The 17381-nt window shown below is 41.1% G+C and overlaps 1 protein-coding gene across 9 annotated transcripts in view; it reads right to left on the reverse strand.

The window, feature by feature from the left end:
* Positions 1–17381, reverse strand: part of dctn1b (dynactin 1b) — a 167293-nt gene that overhangs the window by 19216 nt on the left and 130696 nt on the right. For all 9 annotated transcript variants that reach the window (XR_006657597.1, XM_041854446.2, XM_041854445.2 and 6 more), the window contains 6 exons: positions 13392–13629; positions 11125–11337; positions 4425–4586; positions 3165–3296; positions 1044–1172; positions 252–394 (listed from right to left, as the gene is read on the reverse strand). Coding sequence is in view for 8 of the 9 variants with exons in the window: in XM_041854446.2 (XP_041710380.1) it covers positions 252–394; positions 1044–1172; positions 3165–3296; positions 4425–4586; positions 11125–11337; positions 13392–13629 (1017 nt within the window). In the remaining variant the exon portion in view is untranslated. The remainder of the gene's footprint in view (positions 1–251; positions 395–1043; positions 1173–3164; positions 3297–4424; positions 4587–11124; positions 11338–13391; positions 13630–17381) is intronic.

The following is a 17381-nucleotide window of genomic DNA, read 5'->3' on the forward strand; positions in this document are numbered from 1 at the left end:
GGTTTCTCATGGCGAGGTAGCCCCGCCTGCGACTTCAAAAACAGTGTCGTTCCTTGGCCCAAGAGGGAAACACTGATTTTAATGTCGCAGGCGGGGCTACCTCATCACGTGACCATGAGCAACAATGAACGACTCATGTCCGCTACATGTATCCCATCTAGTTGACTCATGTCCACTACATGTATCCCATCTAGTTGACTCATGTCCACTACATGTATCCCATCTAGACATAATTGTGTTGTGTTTCCTACTTCTCTTTCTTCTTGAGCAGAGTCTGAGTCTCGTCTAGTTGTGTCTGGATCTTCTCCACGCGCTCGTCTGCGTCTTTAGATGAACTGTCTAGTTTCTTCTCCAACAGACTGAGACGCACGCTGGCCTCGCTCAGCTCCTCTCCCTGAGGGGACACACACACAATTTCAATGATGGCGTCAACAAGACATGGTCGCCCTGTTCCTAGCTCCTAATTTTTGTTGTTGTTGTTATTTCTAACATTGCTCAGAATTATGTCTTAATTCCTTTATTTTTTATTTTTGGGACGATGTGTGTGTATTGTTTTGTATTGTTAGATATTACTGCACTGTTGGAGCTGGGAACACAAGCGTTTCGCTACACCGGCGATAACATCTGTTAAATATGTGTACGCGACCAATAAAATAATATTAGACTTTGATTTGACACCCACGTTAGACAGTTCTTTTCAAATAACTGTAATGATCCCTGGCGATACTGTCCTGCAAGGGAACCATCTCTCAATGTGAACATATAGGAAGGGTTCATTTAGCCTACAGTGTTCAGCCTTAGGTCGGGATTTACATCTGAAACCGCACTGTTTGACATTTTAAAGGTAATTTCCAATTGAACCCACATCTGCAGCATTTACCTTTTAATGCGGTCTCCATAAACACGGTAACATCGCCTTGAAAAAAGCCCGCATTGTCTACAAGCGCGACGGTATTGAAATCCCAGCCTTATTGGTAAGGCGGTTAACTCTGTCAGGGTGATGCGTTCATCGATGAGGTCACCGGGGAAACGTTTTAGCGTACCTTGATCTTGAGTGACTTCTTGAGCTCCTTGACGACCGTCTCTCTGTCCTCCAGCTTCATGCCCAGCCCCTCTGCGTCGGTGATCTCAGCTCTGAGGGCCGCCGCACGCAGCTCCACCGGAGGAAGGGTCTGGGAAGGGACAACCACATCAATCAATCAGACTTGATATAGCACAGTTCCTTTCAGTTCAGTAAAAATCACTACCCAAAAGTTTGGGGTCCTAAGCAATTTTTTGGTCCATTAAAAGAACATCAAATTGATCCGAAATACAGTGTAGACATTCTTAATGTTGTAAATGGCTGTTGTAGCTGGAAACGGCTGATTTTTAATGGAACATCTACATAGGCGTACAGAGGCACATTATCAGCAACCATCAGTCCTGTGTTCCAATGGCACGTTGTGTTTGCTAATCCAAGTTTATCATTTTAAAAGGCTAATTGATCATTAGAAAACCCTTTTGCAATTATGTTAGCACAGCTGAAAACTGTTGTGCTGATTAAAGAAGCAATAAAACTGGCCTTGTTGAGACTAGTTGAGTATCTGGAGCATCAGCAATTGTGGGTTCGATTACAGGCTCAAAATGGCCAGAAACAAATAACTTTCTTCTGAAACTCGTCAGTCTATTCTTGTTCTGAGAAATGAAGGCTATTCCATGTGAGAAATTGCCAAGAAACTGAAGATCTCGTACAACGCTGTGTACTACTCCCTTCACAGAACAGCACAAACTGGCTCTAACCAGAATAGAAAGAGGAGTGGGAGGCCCCGGGGCACAACTGAGCAAGAGGACAGATACATTAGAGTGTCAAGTTTGAGAAACAGACGCCTCACAGGTCCTCAACTGGCAGCTTCATTAAATAGTACCCGCAAAACACCGGTCTCAACGTCAACAGTGAAGAGGCGACTCCGGGATGCTGACCTTCTAGGCAGAGTTGCAAAGAAAAAGCCATATCTCTGACTGGCCAATAAAAATAAAAGATTAAGATGGGCAAAAGAAAACAGACACTGGACAGAGGAAGATTGGAAAAAAGTGTTATGGACAGATCAAAGAACATTTGTGAGACGCAGACCAAATGAAAAGATGCTGGAGGAGTGCTTGATGCCATCTGTCAAGCATGGTGGAGGCAATGTGATGATCTGGAGGTGCTTTGGTGGAGGTAAAGTGGGAGATTTGTACAGGGTAAAAGGGATCTTGAAGAAGGAAGGCTATCACTCCATTTTGCAACGCCATGCCATACCCTGTGGACGGCGCTTGATTGAAGACAATTTCCTCCTACAACAGGACAATGACCCAAAGCACAGCTCCAAACTATGCAAGAACTATTTAGGGAAGAAGCAGTCAGCTGGTATTCTGTCTATAATGGAGTGGCCAGCACAGTCACCGGATCTCAACCCTATTGAGCTGTTGTGGGAACAGCTTGACCGTATGGTACGTAAGAAGTGCCCATCAAGCCAATCTAACTTGTGGGAGGTGCTTCATGGGGTGAAATCTCTTCAGATTACCTCAACAAATTGACAACAAGTATGCCAAAGGTCTGCAAGGCTGTAATTGCTGCAAATGTAGGATTCTTTGAAGAAAGCAAAGTTTGAAGGACACAATTATTATTTCTATTAAAAATCATTATTTCTAACCTTGTCAATGACTACATTTCCTATGCATTTTTGCTATATATTTCCTATTCAAACTAATTTCATGTATGTTTTCATGGAAAACAAGGACATTTCTAAGTGACCCCAAACTTTTGAACGGTAGTGTGTATCTTCCAGTTCCAACTAAACATGGAAGACAGACACAGACGGTCTTCAATCAGTATGTTTAACCTGAGTCTACGTTCTGGGACTGAGGCTACATTATGTGGTCTTCAATGACAGCACCTGGTCATGTTGACTACATGCATCCCATAGTTAATATGTTTTGGGGTCGCTAATACAGAACCAACAGTCAGCTGTTGCTGTTGCTATAGTTACCATGATCTGAAGTCTACAGTGCAATACAGTTAGATGTTGCTATAGTTACCATGATCTGAGGTCTACAGTACCTACGGTCAGATGTTGCTATTGCTAGAGTTACTATGTCTTGGTGTCTCTAATACAGTATCTACAGTCAGATGTTGCTATAGTTACCATGATCTGGGGTCTCTCTGCGTCGTACTCTCCTTCCTGCATGGCGGTGGCCATCTTGTTCATTGTTGCTATGACGATGCAGCAGGACTGGCGCAGGCACTCATAGGGGTTAGCACCCTGAATTCCATAGATCTGGAGACAGTCAGGTTAGATATAGAGGTAAGGTTTTAGCACCCTGAATTCCATAGATCTGGAGACAGTCGGGTTAGATATAGAGGTAAGGTTTTATCACCCTGAGTTCCATAGATCTGGAGACAGTCGGGTTAGATATAGAGGTAAGGTTTTAGCACCCTGAATTCCATAGATCTGGAGACAGTCGGGTTAGATATAGAGGTAAGGTTTTAGCACCCTGAATTCCATAGATCTGGAGACAGTCGGGTTAGATATAGAGGTAAGGTTTTAGCAAACTGAGTTCCATAACTCTGGAGACAGTCGGGTTAGATATAGAGGTAAGGTGTTAGCAAACTGAGTTGAATAACTCTGGAGACAGTCAGGTTAGATATAGAGGTAAGGTGTTAGCAAACTGAATTCCATAGATCTGGAGACAGTCGGGTTAGATATAGAGGTAAGGTTTTAGCACCCTGAATTCCATAGATCTGGAGACAGTCGGGTTAGATATAGAGGTAAGGTTTTAGCAAACTGAGTTCCATAACTCTGGAGACAGTCGGGTTAGATATAGAGGTAAGGTGTTAGCAAACTGAGTTGAATAACTCTGGAGACAGTCGGGTTAGATATAGAGGTAAGGTTTTAGCACCCTGAATTCCATAGATCTGGAGACAGTCGGGTTAGATATAGAGGTAAGGTGTTAGCACCCTGAATTCCATAGATCTGGAGACAGTCGGGTTAGATATAGAGGTAAGGTGTTAGCACCCTGAATTCCATAGATCTGGAGACAGTCGGGTTAGATATAGAGGTAAGGTTTTAGCACCCTGAATTCCATAGATCTGGAGACAGTCGGGTTAGATATAGAGGTAAGGTTTTAGCAAACTGAGTTCCATAACTCTGGAGACAGTCAGGTTAGATATAGAGGTAAGGTGTGTGTGTATTTTTGGTTTTACTATCGTTGTGGAGAAGACCAAGGAAAAATGCTAGTGCGTAGGGTTAGGGTTTGTAGTTAGGTTTAGGTTAAGTGTTTGGTGTTAGGGTTAGGTTTAAGGTTAGGGTTCAGTTTAAGGTTAAGGTTAGGGTTAGGGTTAAGGTTAGGTTTAAGGTTAGGGAAAATAGGATTTGAATGGGACTGAATTGTTTGGTCGTGTGTACCTGCTCCCCAGCCTTAAAGGCCACCTCCTCTAGTTTGAGGGCGGAGAGCCCCTCCTGCTCCCCCAGACGGGAAACCATCTGCGCCCCTGCAGCCGCCACCTCCTGCAGCACGGCCACCACCCAGGTCAGGTGCTTCCTGCAGTCCAGCAGTGTATCTGCCACCTGGGGGAGAAAGAAAACACAGAGACCACATCAGACCACACATGGGGGAGAAAGAAAACACAGAGACCACATCAGACCACACCTGGGGGAGAAAGAAAACACAGAGACCACATCAGACCACACCTGGGGGAGAAAGAAAACACAGAGACCACATCAGACCACACCTGGGGGAGAAAGAAAACACAGAGACCACATCAGACCACACCTGGGGGAGAAAGAAAACACAGAGACCACATCAGACCACACCTGGGGGAGAAAGAAAACACAGAGACCACATCAGACCACACCTGGGGGAGAAAGAAAACACAGAGACCACATCAGACCACACCTGGGGGAGAAAGAAAACACAGAGACCACATCAGACCACACCTGGGGGGATCAAACAGTCCGAAGTCAGCTACTTAAATAACTAGCTTGAAGCTGGTGTTGTTCATTTAGATTTTGAGAATAATTAACAACCAGGGAGGAATTTGTCGCTCATCCGTTGACTCATCCGTTGAATCCAAACCCTGGTCTTAATCTGCTTCACGGGCATCCAGGAAGTAAAGGCCTCTGGGTTAAAAACTCTGTGCTGTCCGGCAAGATGGCGGCATACCAAGCAGTCACACTTTAGTTTGTTCTTTGGGTCAAGTCCCAGATTCTATATTCTAAGATTGATCTCTCTTAATTTTTTTTTTTAGAGTGCTGAGTTGTATGTCGAAAAGATACCTTGTAAAATGCCAAACAACAAAATAACTGCGAAAAAATGAGACATTGTCCACAGCGCCCCTCAACCGCAACATGTTAGCTAAAGTGGGTAACCCTCCCACACAGAGGTGGGTAAACCCTCCCACACAGAGGTGGGTAACCCTCCCACACAGAGGTGGGTAAACCCTCCCACACAGAGGTGGGTAACCCTCCCACACAGAGGTGGGTAACCCTCCCACACAGAGGTGGGTAACCCTCCCACACAGAGGTGGGTAACCCTCCCACACAGAGGTGGGTAACCCTCCCACACAGAGGTGGGTAACCCTCCCACACAGAGGTGGGTAACCCTCCCACACAGAGGTGGGTAACCCTCCCACACAGAGGTGGGTAAACCCTCCCACACAGAGGTGGGTAACCCTCCCACACAGAGGTGGGTAACCCTCCCACACAGAGGTGGGTAACCCTCCCACACAGAGGTGGGTAACCCTCCCACACAGAGGTGGGTAACCCTCCCACACAGAGGTGGGTAAACCCTCCCACACAGAGGTGGGTAACCCTCCCACACAGAGGTGGGTAACCCTCCCACACAGAGGTGGGTAACCCTCCCACACAGAGGTGGGTAACCCTCCCACACAGAGGTGGGTAAACCCTCCCACACAGAGGTGGGTAACCCTCCCACACAGAGGTGGGTAACCCTCCCACACAGAGGTGGGTAACCCTCCCACACAGAGGTGGGTAACCCTCCCACACAGAGGTGGGTAACCCTCCCACACAGAGGTGGGTAACCCTCCCACACCCGCCATGGAAGAGCTCCTGAATGGAAAAAGCCTCCAAATGAATTCTGATTAATTAACAGACATCGCATTACTACTACCCCATAGCTTTGGCAACACTAAACACAGGTAGTGAAATGTTTACAGTCAGCTAACCTGACCTGATTACGAGGAGAGATGTTATAGTTTACAGTCAGCTAACCTGACCTGATTACGAGGAGAGATGTTATAGTTTACAGTCAGCTAACGACCTGATTACGAGGAGAGATGTTATAGTTTACAGTCAGCTGACCTGACCTGATTACGAGGAGAGATGTTATAGTTTAGTCAGCTAACCTGACCTGATTACGAGGAGAGATGTTATAGTTTACAGTCAGCTAACGACCTGATTACGAGGAGAGATGTTATAGTTTACAGTCAGCTGACCTGACCTGATTACGAGGAGAGATGTTATAGTTTAGTCAGCTAACCTGACCTGATTACGAGGAGAGATGTTATAGTTTACAGTCAGCTAACCTGACCTGATTACGAGGAGAGATGTTATAGTTTAGTCAGCTAACTTGACCTGATTACGAGGAGAGATGTTATAGTTTACAGTCAGCTAACTTGACCTGATTACGAGGAGAGATGTTATAGTTTACAGTCAGCTAACTTGACCTGATTACGAGGAGAGATGTTATAGTTTACAGTCAGCTAACCTGATTACGAGGAGAGATGTTATAGTTTACAGTCACCTAACCTGACCTGATTACGAGGAGAGATGTTATAGTTTACAGTCAGCTAACGACCTGATTACGAGGAGAGATGTTATAGTTTAGTCAGCTAACTTGACCTGATTACGAGGAGAGATGTTATAGTTTAGTCAGCTAACTTGACCTGATTACGAGGAGAGATGTTATAGTTTTAAAAAGGGCCATTGTTCTTCTTACTACAGTAGTAAGTTAAAACCTCTCTTGTTTACATTTAGCTAGTCGTTTGACTAGCATTTATTTTTATGTTTACACTTATTTCTTTAAATAATTGTAAACTATTTAAACAGTTAACTATTCTTTAACTGACTTTAGCCTGAAATAGTACAATTATCTTGGTTTAAACCCATTGCTTCTCATTCTTCTAGAATTGACCATTGGTTAGATTCTAATGTTGTTTAAGAATGTATTTCAGAAGTATCTGTCTGCTTCCCTATTAACAAACTATGCAATTATCTCATTACACCTGAGGGTTTGCAATAATGGCTACTGGAAGTTTAATTCAAATCTTCTTAATTACCAGGAAATTATGGCTTTACTGCAAACATTTACAAGCATTTCTGGGAAAACCTTAGATATGTGGATATCCTTACAGATTACACTGGGCTCCCGAGTGGCGCAGCGGTCTAAGGCACTGCATCTCAGTGCTTGAGGCGTCACTACAGACCCCCTGGTTCGATTCCAGGCTGTATCACAACCGGCCGTGATTGGGAGTCCCATAGGGCAGCGCTCAATTGGCCCAGCATCGTCCGGGTTTGGCCGGTGTAGGCCGTCATTGTAAATTAGAATTTGTTCTTAACTGACTTGCCTCGTTAAATAAAGGTTAAAAATAAATAAACACACTCTACCACTATTAAACAAGGTGTAATAATCTTGATTCCCAAGCCTGGAAAATATCCCAAATTTTTGGATAACAGACCCTCCTATCGACAGATTTTAAACTTAGCCACAAATCACCTTAAGAAAGGCATGGAACAAGTCATCAGCGAAACACAATCTGGTTTCATGAACGGTAGATCAATTCACAACAACATAAAATTAGTCTTAGACTTAATTGAATACAGAGACCCTAAATGAGGATGACTGTTTTATCTTTTATAAAGCTTTTTGATACGGTCAAATATCATTTAATCTTCCGGGTACTTGAACTATTTGGTTTTGGGGATACGTTCGTAGATTTGATCAAGGCTACTGGGACATAAATAACTCTGTCATTAACAGGTGGCACATCACCTCGTTTAGACGTTAAACTTGGTATTAGACAAGGTTGTCCAATTAGTCCATATCTATTCATCATGGCGGCTGAGATGCTGGCTATCCAGCTAAAGAACTGTAATGATATAAAAAGCTATCTGTGCTGGGTACTGACATCTCGGTTAGCCAACTAGCTGACAACACCACAGTCTTTCTTAAAAATTAACATCAAATTCCAGTGGCTATTTTTTTTTTTTTAATATCCCAGTTAGATTAGAGATAAAATACTGTACCTAGGTATTCATATCACCAAAGATTCTGATACAAGTGATACAATTAATATGTTTAATCAAATCCAGGAGTGTATGTCCAGGCTAAACTTATGGCTTCAAAGAGATCTTTCCGTTTTGGGCAGAGTATACTTGACTAAAATGGAAAGTTTATCTAGATGCATCTACCCCGCCTTTTATTTGGCCTCTCCCCAAATATAGTTAAATACATAAAGGACATTGTGAGAGAAAAATGTACGTGTAACATGTTTACCTGCTTTGTTTAATATTAATAGTTAACAATTCTATACTGTTCTACTAATGCTGTGTTTTTTTTTTTTGTAAAGGGAAGGTTTCTACTCCGGATCCCTGCAGCTAGTCTAGATGTGTGGTCAGGGACACGGGTTTGACTAGTCTAGGCGTGTGGTCAGGGACACGGGTTTGACTAGTCTAGGCGTGTGGTCAGGGACACGGGTTTGACTAGTCTATGCGTGTGGTCAGGGACACGGGTTTGACTAGAGATAGGGGTATCTGGAGCTGACAACTGATTAAGTGATGACTAGGTGATAAAACCAACAGCCACATTTTCATTTCATGATTCGTGGTGTGTGAGAGGGAGATGTCTCTGGTCTGACTGAGCCTGCATTTTCATAGACTGAATTGGTGTCTGTAAGGTACCAGGGACGAGATCTGTTAGGAATAGTTGATAAGAACCTTGTCTTTGGGCGCCAAACCCTGGTTTCCATACAATGAGAACAGTCTTCACAGCAGATACTGTCTGCTGTGAATTATTAATGTCTTTCATATAAATCCTAACCTTTTTGACTCATTCCACACATCTGTTGTTTGTCATACACAGACTAAGTGGGTGTATCGTGCTGTAAAAGATCTTTGAATGTCAGAGCTCTTGGCCTCTAGACTCAAGAGTGTTGGGTCGACCAGCCTCAGTATTGCAGAGCACTCACTCCATTCCCAGGTGTGTGTGGTGTGACCTGCTGCTTTATTAATACGTTTTTGAATAAAGTAATATCCTGATTGGTGGTTGACCTTGTCTCTCCTCGTTCCTGATTGGTGGTTGACCTTGTCTCTCCTCGTTCCTGATTGGTGGTTGACCTTGTCTCTCCTCGTTCCTGATTGGTGGTTGACCTTGTCTCTCCTCGTTCCTGATTGGTGGTTGACCTTGTCTCTCCTCGTTCCTGATTGGTGGTTGACCTTGTCTCTCCTCGTTCCTGATTGGTGGTTGACCTTGTCTCTCCTCGTTCCTGATTGGTGGTTGACCTTGTCTCTCCTCGTTCCTGATTGGTGGTTGACCTTGTCTCTCCTCGTTCCTGATTGGTGGTTGACCTTGTCTCTCCTCGTTATTGATTAGAATTTCCAGCGACAACTTCAAAACATCTATAATAACCGAACCCATTATACCAAGAAGGGTTAGACTTTAAAGAACGTAGTTTGAGATTGATTAGGACTGCTTTAATGGCACTTTGAAAGTTTACTGGTTAAAGTCCTTTTTTTGAGGAACAGTTATACCTTCTGGTTTAGTATGTGTAGAGAACTGTTTAGAAAAGTGGGCGGATTACGTTTTCTCCTTTCATGTGATGCCAGTATCTCTAAGCTCCCTGTCAAGTTATCGGCCTTTCTCCAGCAAGCCCTTCTCTACAGGAAGACGCTTTACACCCCATAATTACTCTATCTTATCCAGAGCACTGGATGGTCCGTATTAAATATCATGAATGAAGGGTGGGATGTTCTGGCTGACTAGTTGGAGAGGAATATATGGTCTGTATTAGATGTCATGAACGATGGGTGGGATGTTCTCTCTTATAATGATTTTTGTGTTCAATTTGATTTCATACCCTCTACTTTGCAATGCAGCAACATCGTTAATGTTATTCCTAAGGCCTTTCTTTTAGATTTTCTAATAGGAATATGGAATTTCTGACCAATGTTGTAATACATCTTACAAAATCTTTCATCCACAAAGCAAAATTAATGAAGACTTCCCCCAACTTTATTGTTTTCTAACATGAATTCCAAAAGGTATTACAGAATCCCTTAAAGAGCAACAGCCTTTAATAAGCAACAAATCCTTTTGAAAACGGCCTGTTTGGTATCGATATGAGTCAGAATTGACTACAAAGTGTAAACAGGATCATTTTGGTCATAAAGTCAGTCTTGTCTAAAACGGAGTTTAGAACATCCGTGCATCACAATGGGTAAATTAAGGTTGGGTGTTGATTTGCTCTCTATCAGTGAGATATTACGGTTGGGTGTTGATTTGCTCTCTATCAGTGAGATATTACGGTTGGGTGTTGATTTGCTCTCTATCAGTGAGATAGACCTGCCCAGCAGCTCCAACTTTGTTTACATGAGACAACACGTTGCATATTTGTTAACTTGAGAAATACATACACCTTAGTTAGATGTAAAATTGCGCAACAAAAAACATCCTTGGCAAAAACTTAATTACAGATTTCTTGAGTTATCTTCGATTCATTTTGGGGATTTTGATGAAGTGAAACAGACTTCCGTGTCTACAGTGTCTCATGAGGGACAAACATCATTAACCAAATGCGGAATCGGTCAGGAAACACACCTCCAAGACTGAAATCTCGTTTTTTTCTAATGAGCAACAGAAAAACACAGTGGCTCTTTATATTGATGAAGAACAGAAACGCATGTAAACTTAAGACAATTATTATGCTTTTTATTATATTTTAAAATGTATTATTTTCTATATAAATCCTGCTCAGGCCTCTGTCTATATGATATTGTACCTGTTTGTAAAAAATTAAAAATAAAACTGTGGTCAGTCTTTATCCGCTGTAACCCTAACCAAGAGTGCAGCTCAGTAAAACTGATTGGTTACCTGCTGTAGGAAGGTGAGTGCGGCAGGTATCCCAGGCACGTCTGTGCCAGGCATGCGTCGGCGGATCTTCTTACAGAACTGTCTGATGTCAGAACAGGAAGTCTCTAGATCCTTCAGCAGCAAGGCCAGGTCCGCCTTCTCCTGCCCCGGGTGAAGGAACACACGCAGACGACCAACCTCCACAGACATACAGTCCAACGCACTCTGGGTAAACTACAGACGGGGACAGAGGGAGAGGGAGAGAGGAGGGGAAGAGGGGGAGGGAGAAAGGAGGGGAAGAGGGGGAGGGAGAGAGGAGGGGAAGAGGGGGAGGGAGAGAGGAGGGGAAGAGGGAGAGGGAGAGAGGAGGGGAAGAGGGGAGGGAGAGAGGAGGGGAAGAGGGGGAGGGAGAGAGGAGGGGAAGAGGGGGAGGGAGAGAGGAGGGAAGAGGGGGAGGGAGAGAGGAGGGGAAGAGGGGGGAGGGAGAGAGGAGGGGAAGAGGGGAGGGAGAGAGGGGGGGAAGAGGGGGAGGGAGAGAGGAGGGGAAGAGGGGGAGGGAGAGAGGAGGGGAAGAGGGAGAGAAAGAGAGAGAGCGTGTAAGAAGGAGTCATGTGGAGATACACTACCGGTCTGAAGTTTTAGAACACCTACTCATTCAAGGGTTTTTCTTTATTTTTTACTATTTTTTACATTGTAGAATAATAGTGAAGACATCACAACGATGAAATAACACATATGGAATCATGTAGTATCCATATATTTTATATTTGAGATTCTTCAAAGTAGCCACCCTTTGCCTTGATGACAGCTTTGCACACTCTTGGCATTCTCTCAACCAGCTTCACCTGGAATGCTTTTCCAACAGTCTCGAAGGAGTTCCCACATATGCTGAGCACTTGTTTCCTTCAGTCTGCGGTCCGACATCCCAAACCATCTCAATTGGGTTGAGGTCAAGGGATTGTGAATGCCAGGTCATCTGATGCAGCACTCCATCACTCTCCTCCTTGGTAAAATAGCCCTTACACAGCCTGGAGGTGTGTTTTGGGTCATTGTCCTGTTGAACAACAAATGATAGTCCCACTAAGCCCAAACCAGATGGGATGACGTATCGCTGCAGAATGCTGTGGTAGCCATGCTGGTTAAGTGTGCCTTGAATTCTAAATAAATCACAGACAGTGTCACCAGCAAAGCACCCCCACACCATCACACCTCATCCTCCATGCTTTACGGTGGGAAATACACATGCAGAGATAATCCGTTCACCCACACCGCGTCTCACAAAGACACAGCGGTTGGAACCAAAAATCTCAAATTTGGAATCCAGACCAAAGGACAAATTTCCACTGGTCTAATGTCCATTGCTCGTATTTCTTGGCCCAAGCAAGTCTCTTCTTCTTATTGGTGTCCTTTAGTAGTGGTTTCTTTGCAGCAATTCGACCATGAAGGCCTGATTCACACAGTCTCCTCTGAACAATTGATGTCGAGATGTGTCTGTTACTTGAACTCTGTGAAGCATTTATTTGGGCTGCAATTTCTGAGGCTGGTAACAGCAGAGGTAACTCTGGGTCTTCCATTCCTGTGGTGGTCCTCATGAGAGCCAGTTTCATCATAGCGCTTGATGGTTTTTGCAACTGCACTTGAAGAAACTTTAAAAGATCTTTACATTTTCCGTATTGACTGACCTTCATGTCTTAAAGTGATGATGGACTGTCGTTTCTCTTTGCTTATTTGAGCTGTTCTTGACATAATATGGACTTGGTCTTTTACCAAATAGGGCTATCTTCTGTATACCCACCCTACCTTGTCACAACACAACTGATTGGCTCAAACGCATTAAGAAGGAAAGACATTCCACAAATTAACTTTTAAGAAGGCACACCTGTTAATTGAAATGCATTCCAGGTGACTACCTCATGAAGCTGGTTGAGAGAATGCCAAGAGTGTGCAAAGCTGTCATCAAGGCAAAGGGTTGCTACTTTGAAGAATCTCAAATATAAAATATATTTAGATTTGTTTAACACTTTTTTGGTTACTACATGATTCCATATGTGTTATTTCATAGTTTTGATGTCTTCACTATTATTCTACAATGTAGAAAATAGTAAAAAATAAAGAAAAACCCTTGAATGAGTAGGTGTTCTAAAACTTTTGACCGGTAGTGTACATCTACTGTAGTTAAAGGAACCCACTAGGTTGAACAACATTTTACATGGTCCTGCCAGTTGGATTTTGACCAGTGACTTAAAAGTTTTGGCATTGCACACACTTGGCATAAAGATTGTAGGTACCCTGATGTGGTCAGCCAGCTGCATGGTGCAGTCTTCTGTCTGATCTGCCAGGTGAATGCTGTACAGGTGCTGGTAGTATTTGATGGCCTTGGTGAGAGGCTCCACATGCACCGTCTCATCCAGCTGGTCCTTGTGCAGCAGGTCAATCAGGAAGTCCAGGGAACGTTCATGCACGCCCATCTCCGGATACAGAGTCCCGATCTTCTGATATACCTCCACACTGCACTGGTTCAGCGCTCTAACACACAAACATTATAGTTGAGTGACATCTTTCCATGTTGAATGCAGTGTAGTGAAAGAGAAAAGTAAATGGCTATACTTACTGTTGATATTTATGAAGTGTAGTAGACTGACTTACTGTTGATATTTATGAAGTGTAGTAGACTGACTTACTGTTGATATTTATGTAGTGTAGTAGACTGACTTACTGTTGATATTTATGTAGTGTAGTAGACTGACTTACTGTTGATATTTATGAAGTGTAGTAGACTGACTTACTGTTGATATTTATGAAGTGTAGTAGACTGACTTACTGTTGATATTTATGAAGTGTAGTAGACTGACTTACTGTTGATATTTATGAAGTGTAGTAGACTGACTTACTGTTGATATTTATGAAGTGTAGTAGACTGACTTACTGTTGATATTTATGAAGTGTAGTAGACTGACTTACTGTTGATATTTATGAAGTGTAGTAGACTGACTTACTGTTGATATTTATGAAGTGTAGTAGACTGACTTACTGTTGATATTTATGAAGTGTAGTAGACTGACTTACTGTTGATATTTATGTAGTGTAGTAGACTGACTTACTGTTGATATTTATGAAGTGTAGTAGACTGACTTACTGTTGATATTTATGAAGTGTAGTAGACTGACTTACTGTTGATATTTATGAAGTGTAGTTGACTGACTTACTGTTGATATTTATGAAGTGTAGTAGACTGACTTACTGTTGATATTTATGTAGTGTAGTAGACTGACTTACTGTTGATATTTATGAAGTGTAGTAGACTGACTTACTGTTCATATTTATGAAGTGTAGTAGACTGACTTACTGTTGATATTTATGTAGTGTAGTAGACTGACTTACTGTTGATATTTATGAAGTGTAGTAGACTGACTTACTGTTGATATTTATGTAGTGTAGTAGACTGACTTACTGTTGATATTTATGTAGTGTAGTAGACTGACTTACTGTTGATATTTATGTAGTGTAGTAGACTGACTTACTGTTGATATTTATGTAGTGTAGTAGACTGACTTACTGTTGATATTTATGAAGTGTAGTAGACTGACTTACTGTTGATATTTATGTAGTGTAGTAGACTGACTTACTGTTGATATTTATGTAGTGTAGTAGACTGACTTACTGTTGATATTTATGAAGTGTAGTAGACTGACTTACTGTTGATATTTATGTAGTGTAGTAGACTGACTTACTGTTGATATTTATGAAGTGTAGTAGACTGACTTACTGTTGATATTTATGTAGTGTAGTAGACTGACTTACTGTTGATATTTATGTAGTGTAGTAGACTAACTTACTGTTCATATTTATGAAGTGTAGTAGACTGACTTACTGTTGATATTTATGAAGTGTAGTAGACTGACTTACTGTTGATATTTATGAAGTGTAGTAGACTGACTTACTGTTGATATTTATGAAGTGTAGTAGACTGACTTACTGTTGATATTTATGTAGTGTAGTAGACTGACTTACTGTTGATATTTATGTAGTGTAGTAGACTGACTTACTGTTGATATTTATGTAGTGTAGTAGACTGACTTACTGTTGATATTTATGAAGTGTAGTAGACTGACTTACTGTTGATATTTATGTAGTGTAGTAGACTGACTTACTGTTGATATTTATGAAGTGTAGTAGACTGACTTACTGTTGATATTTATGAAGTGTAGTAGACTGACTTACTGTTGATATTTATGAAGTGTAGTAGACTGACTTACTGTTGATATTTATGAAGTGTAGTAGACTGACTTACTGTTGATATTTATGTAGTGTAGTAGACTGACTTACTGTTGATATTTATGTAGTGTAGTAGACTGACTTACTGTTGATATTTATGAAGTGTAGTAGACTGACTTACTGTTGATATTTATGAAGTGTAGTAGACTGACTTACTGTTGATATTTATGAAGTGTAGTAGACTGACTTACTGTTGATATTTATGAAGTGTAGTAGACTGACTTACTGTTGATATTTATGAAGTGTAGTAGACTGACTTACTGTTGATATTTATGAAGTGTAGTAGACTGACTTACTGTTGATATTTATGAAGTGTAGTAGACTGACTTACTGTTGATATTTATGAAGTGTAGTAGACTGACTTACTGTTGATATTTATGAAGTGTAGTAGACTGACTTACTGTTGATATTTATGTAGTGTAGTAGACTGACTTACTGTTGATATTTATGAAGTGTAGTAGACTGACTTACTGTTGATATTTATGAAGTGTAGTAGACTGACTTACTGTTGATATTTATGAAGTGTAGTTGACTGACTTACTGTTGATATTTATGAAGTGTAGTAGACTGACTTACTGTTGATATTTATGTAGTGTAGTAGACTGACTTACTGTTGATATTTATGAAGTGTAGTAGACTGACTTACTGTTCATATTTATGAAGTGTAGTAGACTGACTTACTGTTGATATTTATGTAGTGTAGTAGACTGACTTACTGTTGATATTTATGAAGTGTAGTAGACTGACTTACTGTTGATATTTATGTAGTGTAGTAGACTGACTTACTGTTGATATTTATGTAGTGTAGTAGACTGACTTACTGTTGATATTTATGTAGTGTAGTAGACTAACTTACTGTTCATATTTATGAAGTGTAGTAGACTGACTTACTGTTGATATTTATGTAGTGTAGTAGACTGACTTACTGTTGATATTTATGAAGTGTAGTAGACTGACTTACTGTTCATATTTATGAAGTGTAGTAGACTGACTTACTGTTGATATTTATGAAGTGTAGTAGACTGACTTACTGTTGATATTTATGAAGTGTAGTAGACTGACTTACTGTTGATATTTATGAAGTGTAGTAGACTGACTTACTGTTGATATTTATGAAGTGTAGTTGACTGACTTACTGTTGATATTTATGAAGTGTAGTAGACTGACTTACTGTTGATATTTATGAAGTGTAGTAGACTGACTTACTGTTGATATTTATGAAGTGTAGTAGACTGACTTACTGTTGATATTTATGTAGTGTAGTAGACTGACTTACTGTTGATATTTATGAAGTGTAGTAGACTGACTTACTGTTGATATTTATGAAGTGTAGTAGACTGACTTACTGTTGATATTTATGAAGTGTAGTAGACTGACTTACTGTTGATATTTATGAAGTGTAGTAGACTGACTTACTGTTGATATTTATGAAGTGTAGTAGACTGACTTACTGTTGATATTTATGAAGTGTAGTAGACTGACTTACTGTTGATATTTATGAAGTGTAGTAGACTGACTTACTGTTGATATTTATGAAGTGTAGTAGACTGACTTACTGTTGATATTTATGAAGTGTAGTAGACTGACTTACTGTTGATATTTATGTAGTGTAGTAGACTGACTTACTGTTGATATTTATGAAGTGTAGTAGACTGACTTACTGTTGATATTTATGAAGTGTAGTAGACTGACTTACTGTTGATATTTATGAAGTGTAGTTGACTGACTTACTGTTGATATTTATGAAGTGTAGTAGACTGACTTACTGTTGATATTTATGTAGTGTAGTAGACTGACTTACTGTTGATATTTATGAAGTGTAGTAGACTGACTTACTGTTCATATTTATGAAGTGTAGTAGACTGACTTACTGTTGATATTTATGTAGTGTAGTAGACTGACTTACTGTTGATATTTATGAAGTGTAGTAGACTGACTTACTGTTGATATTTATGAAGTGTAGTAGACTGACTTACTGTTGATATTTATGAAGTGTAGTAGAC

The sequence above is a fragment of the Coregonus clupeaformis genome, chromosome 29 (assembly GCF_020615455.1).
Source record: "Coregonus clupeaformis isolate EN_2021a chromosome 29, ASM2061545v1, whole genome shotgun sequence".
NCBI lineage: Eukaryota > Metazoa > Chordata > Actinopteri > Salmoniformes > Salmonidae > Coregonus > Coregonus clupeaformis.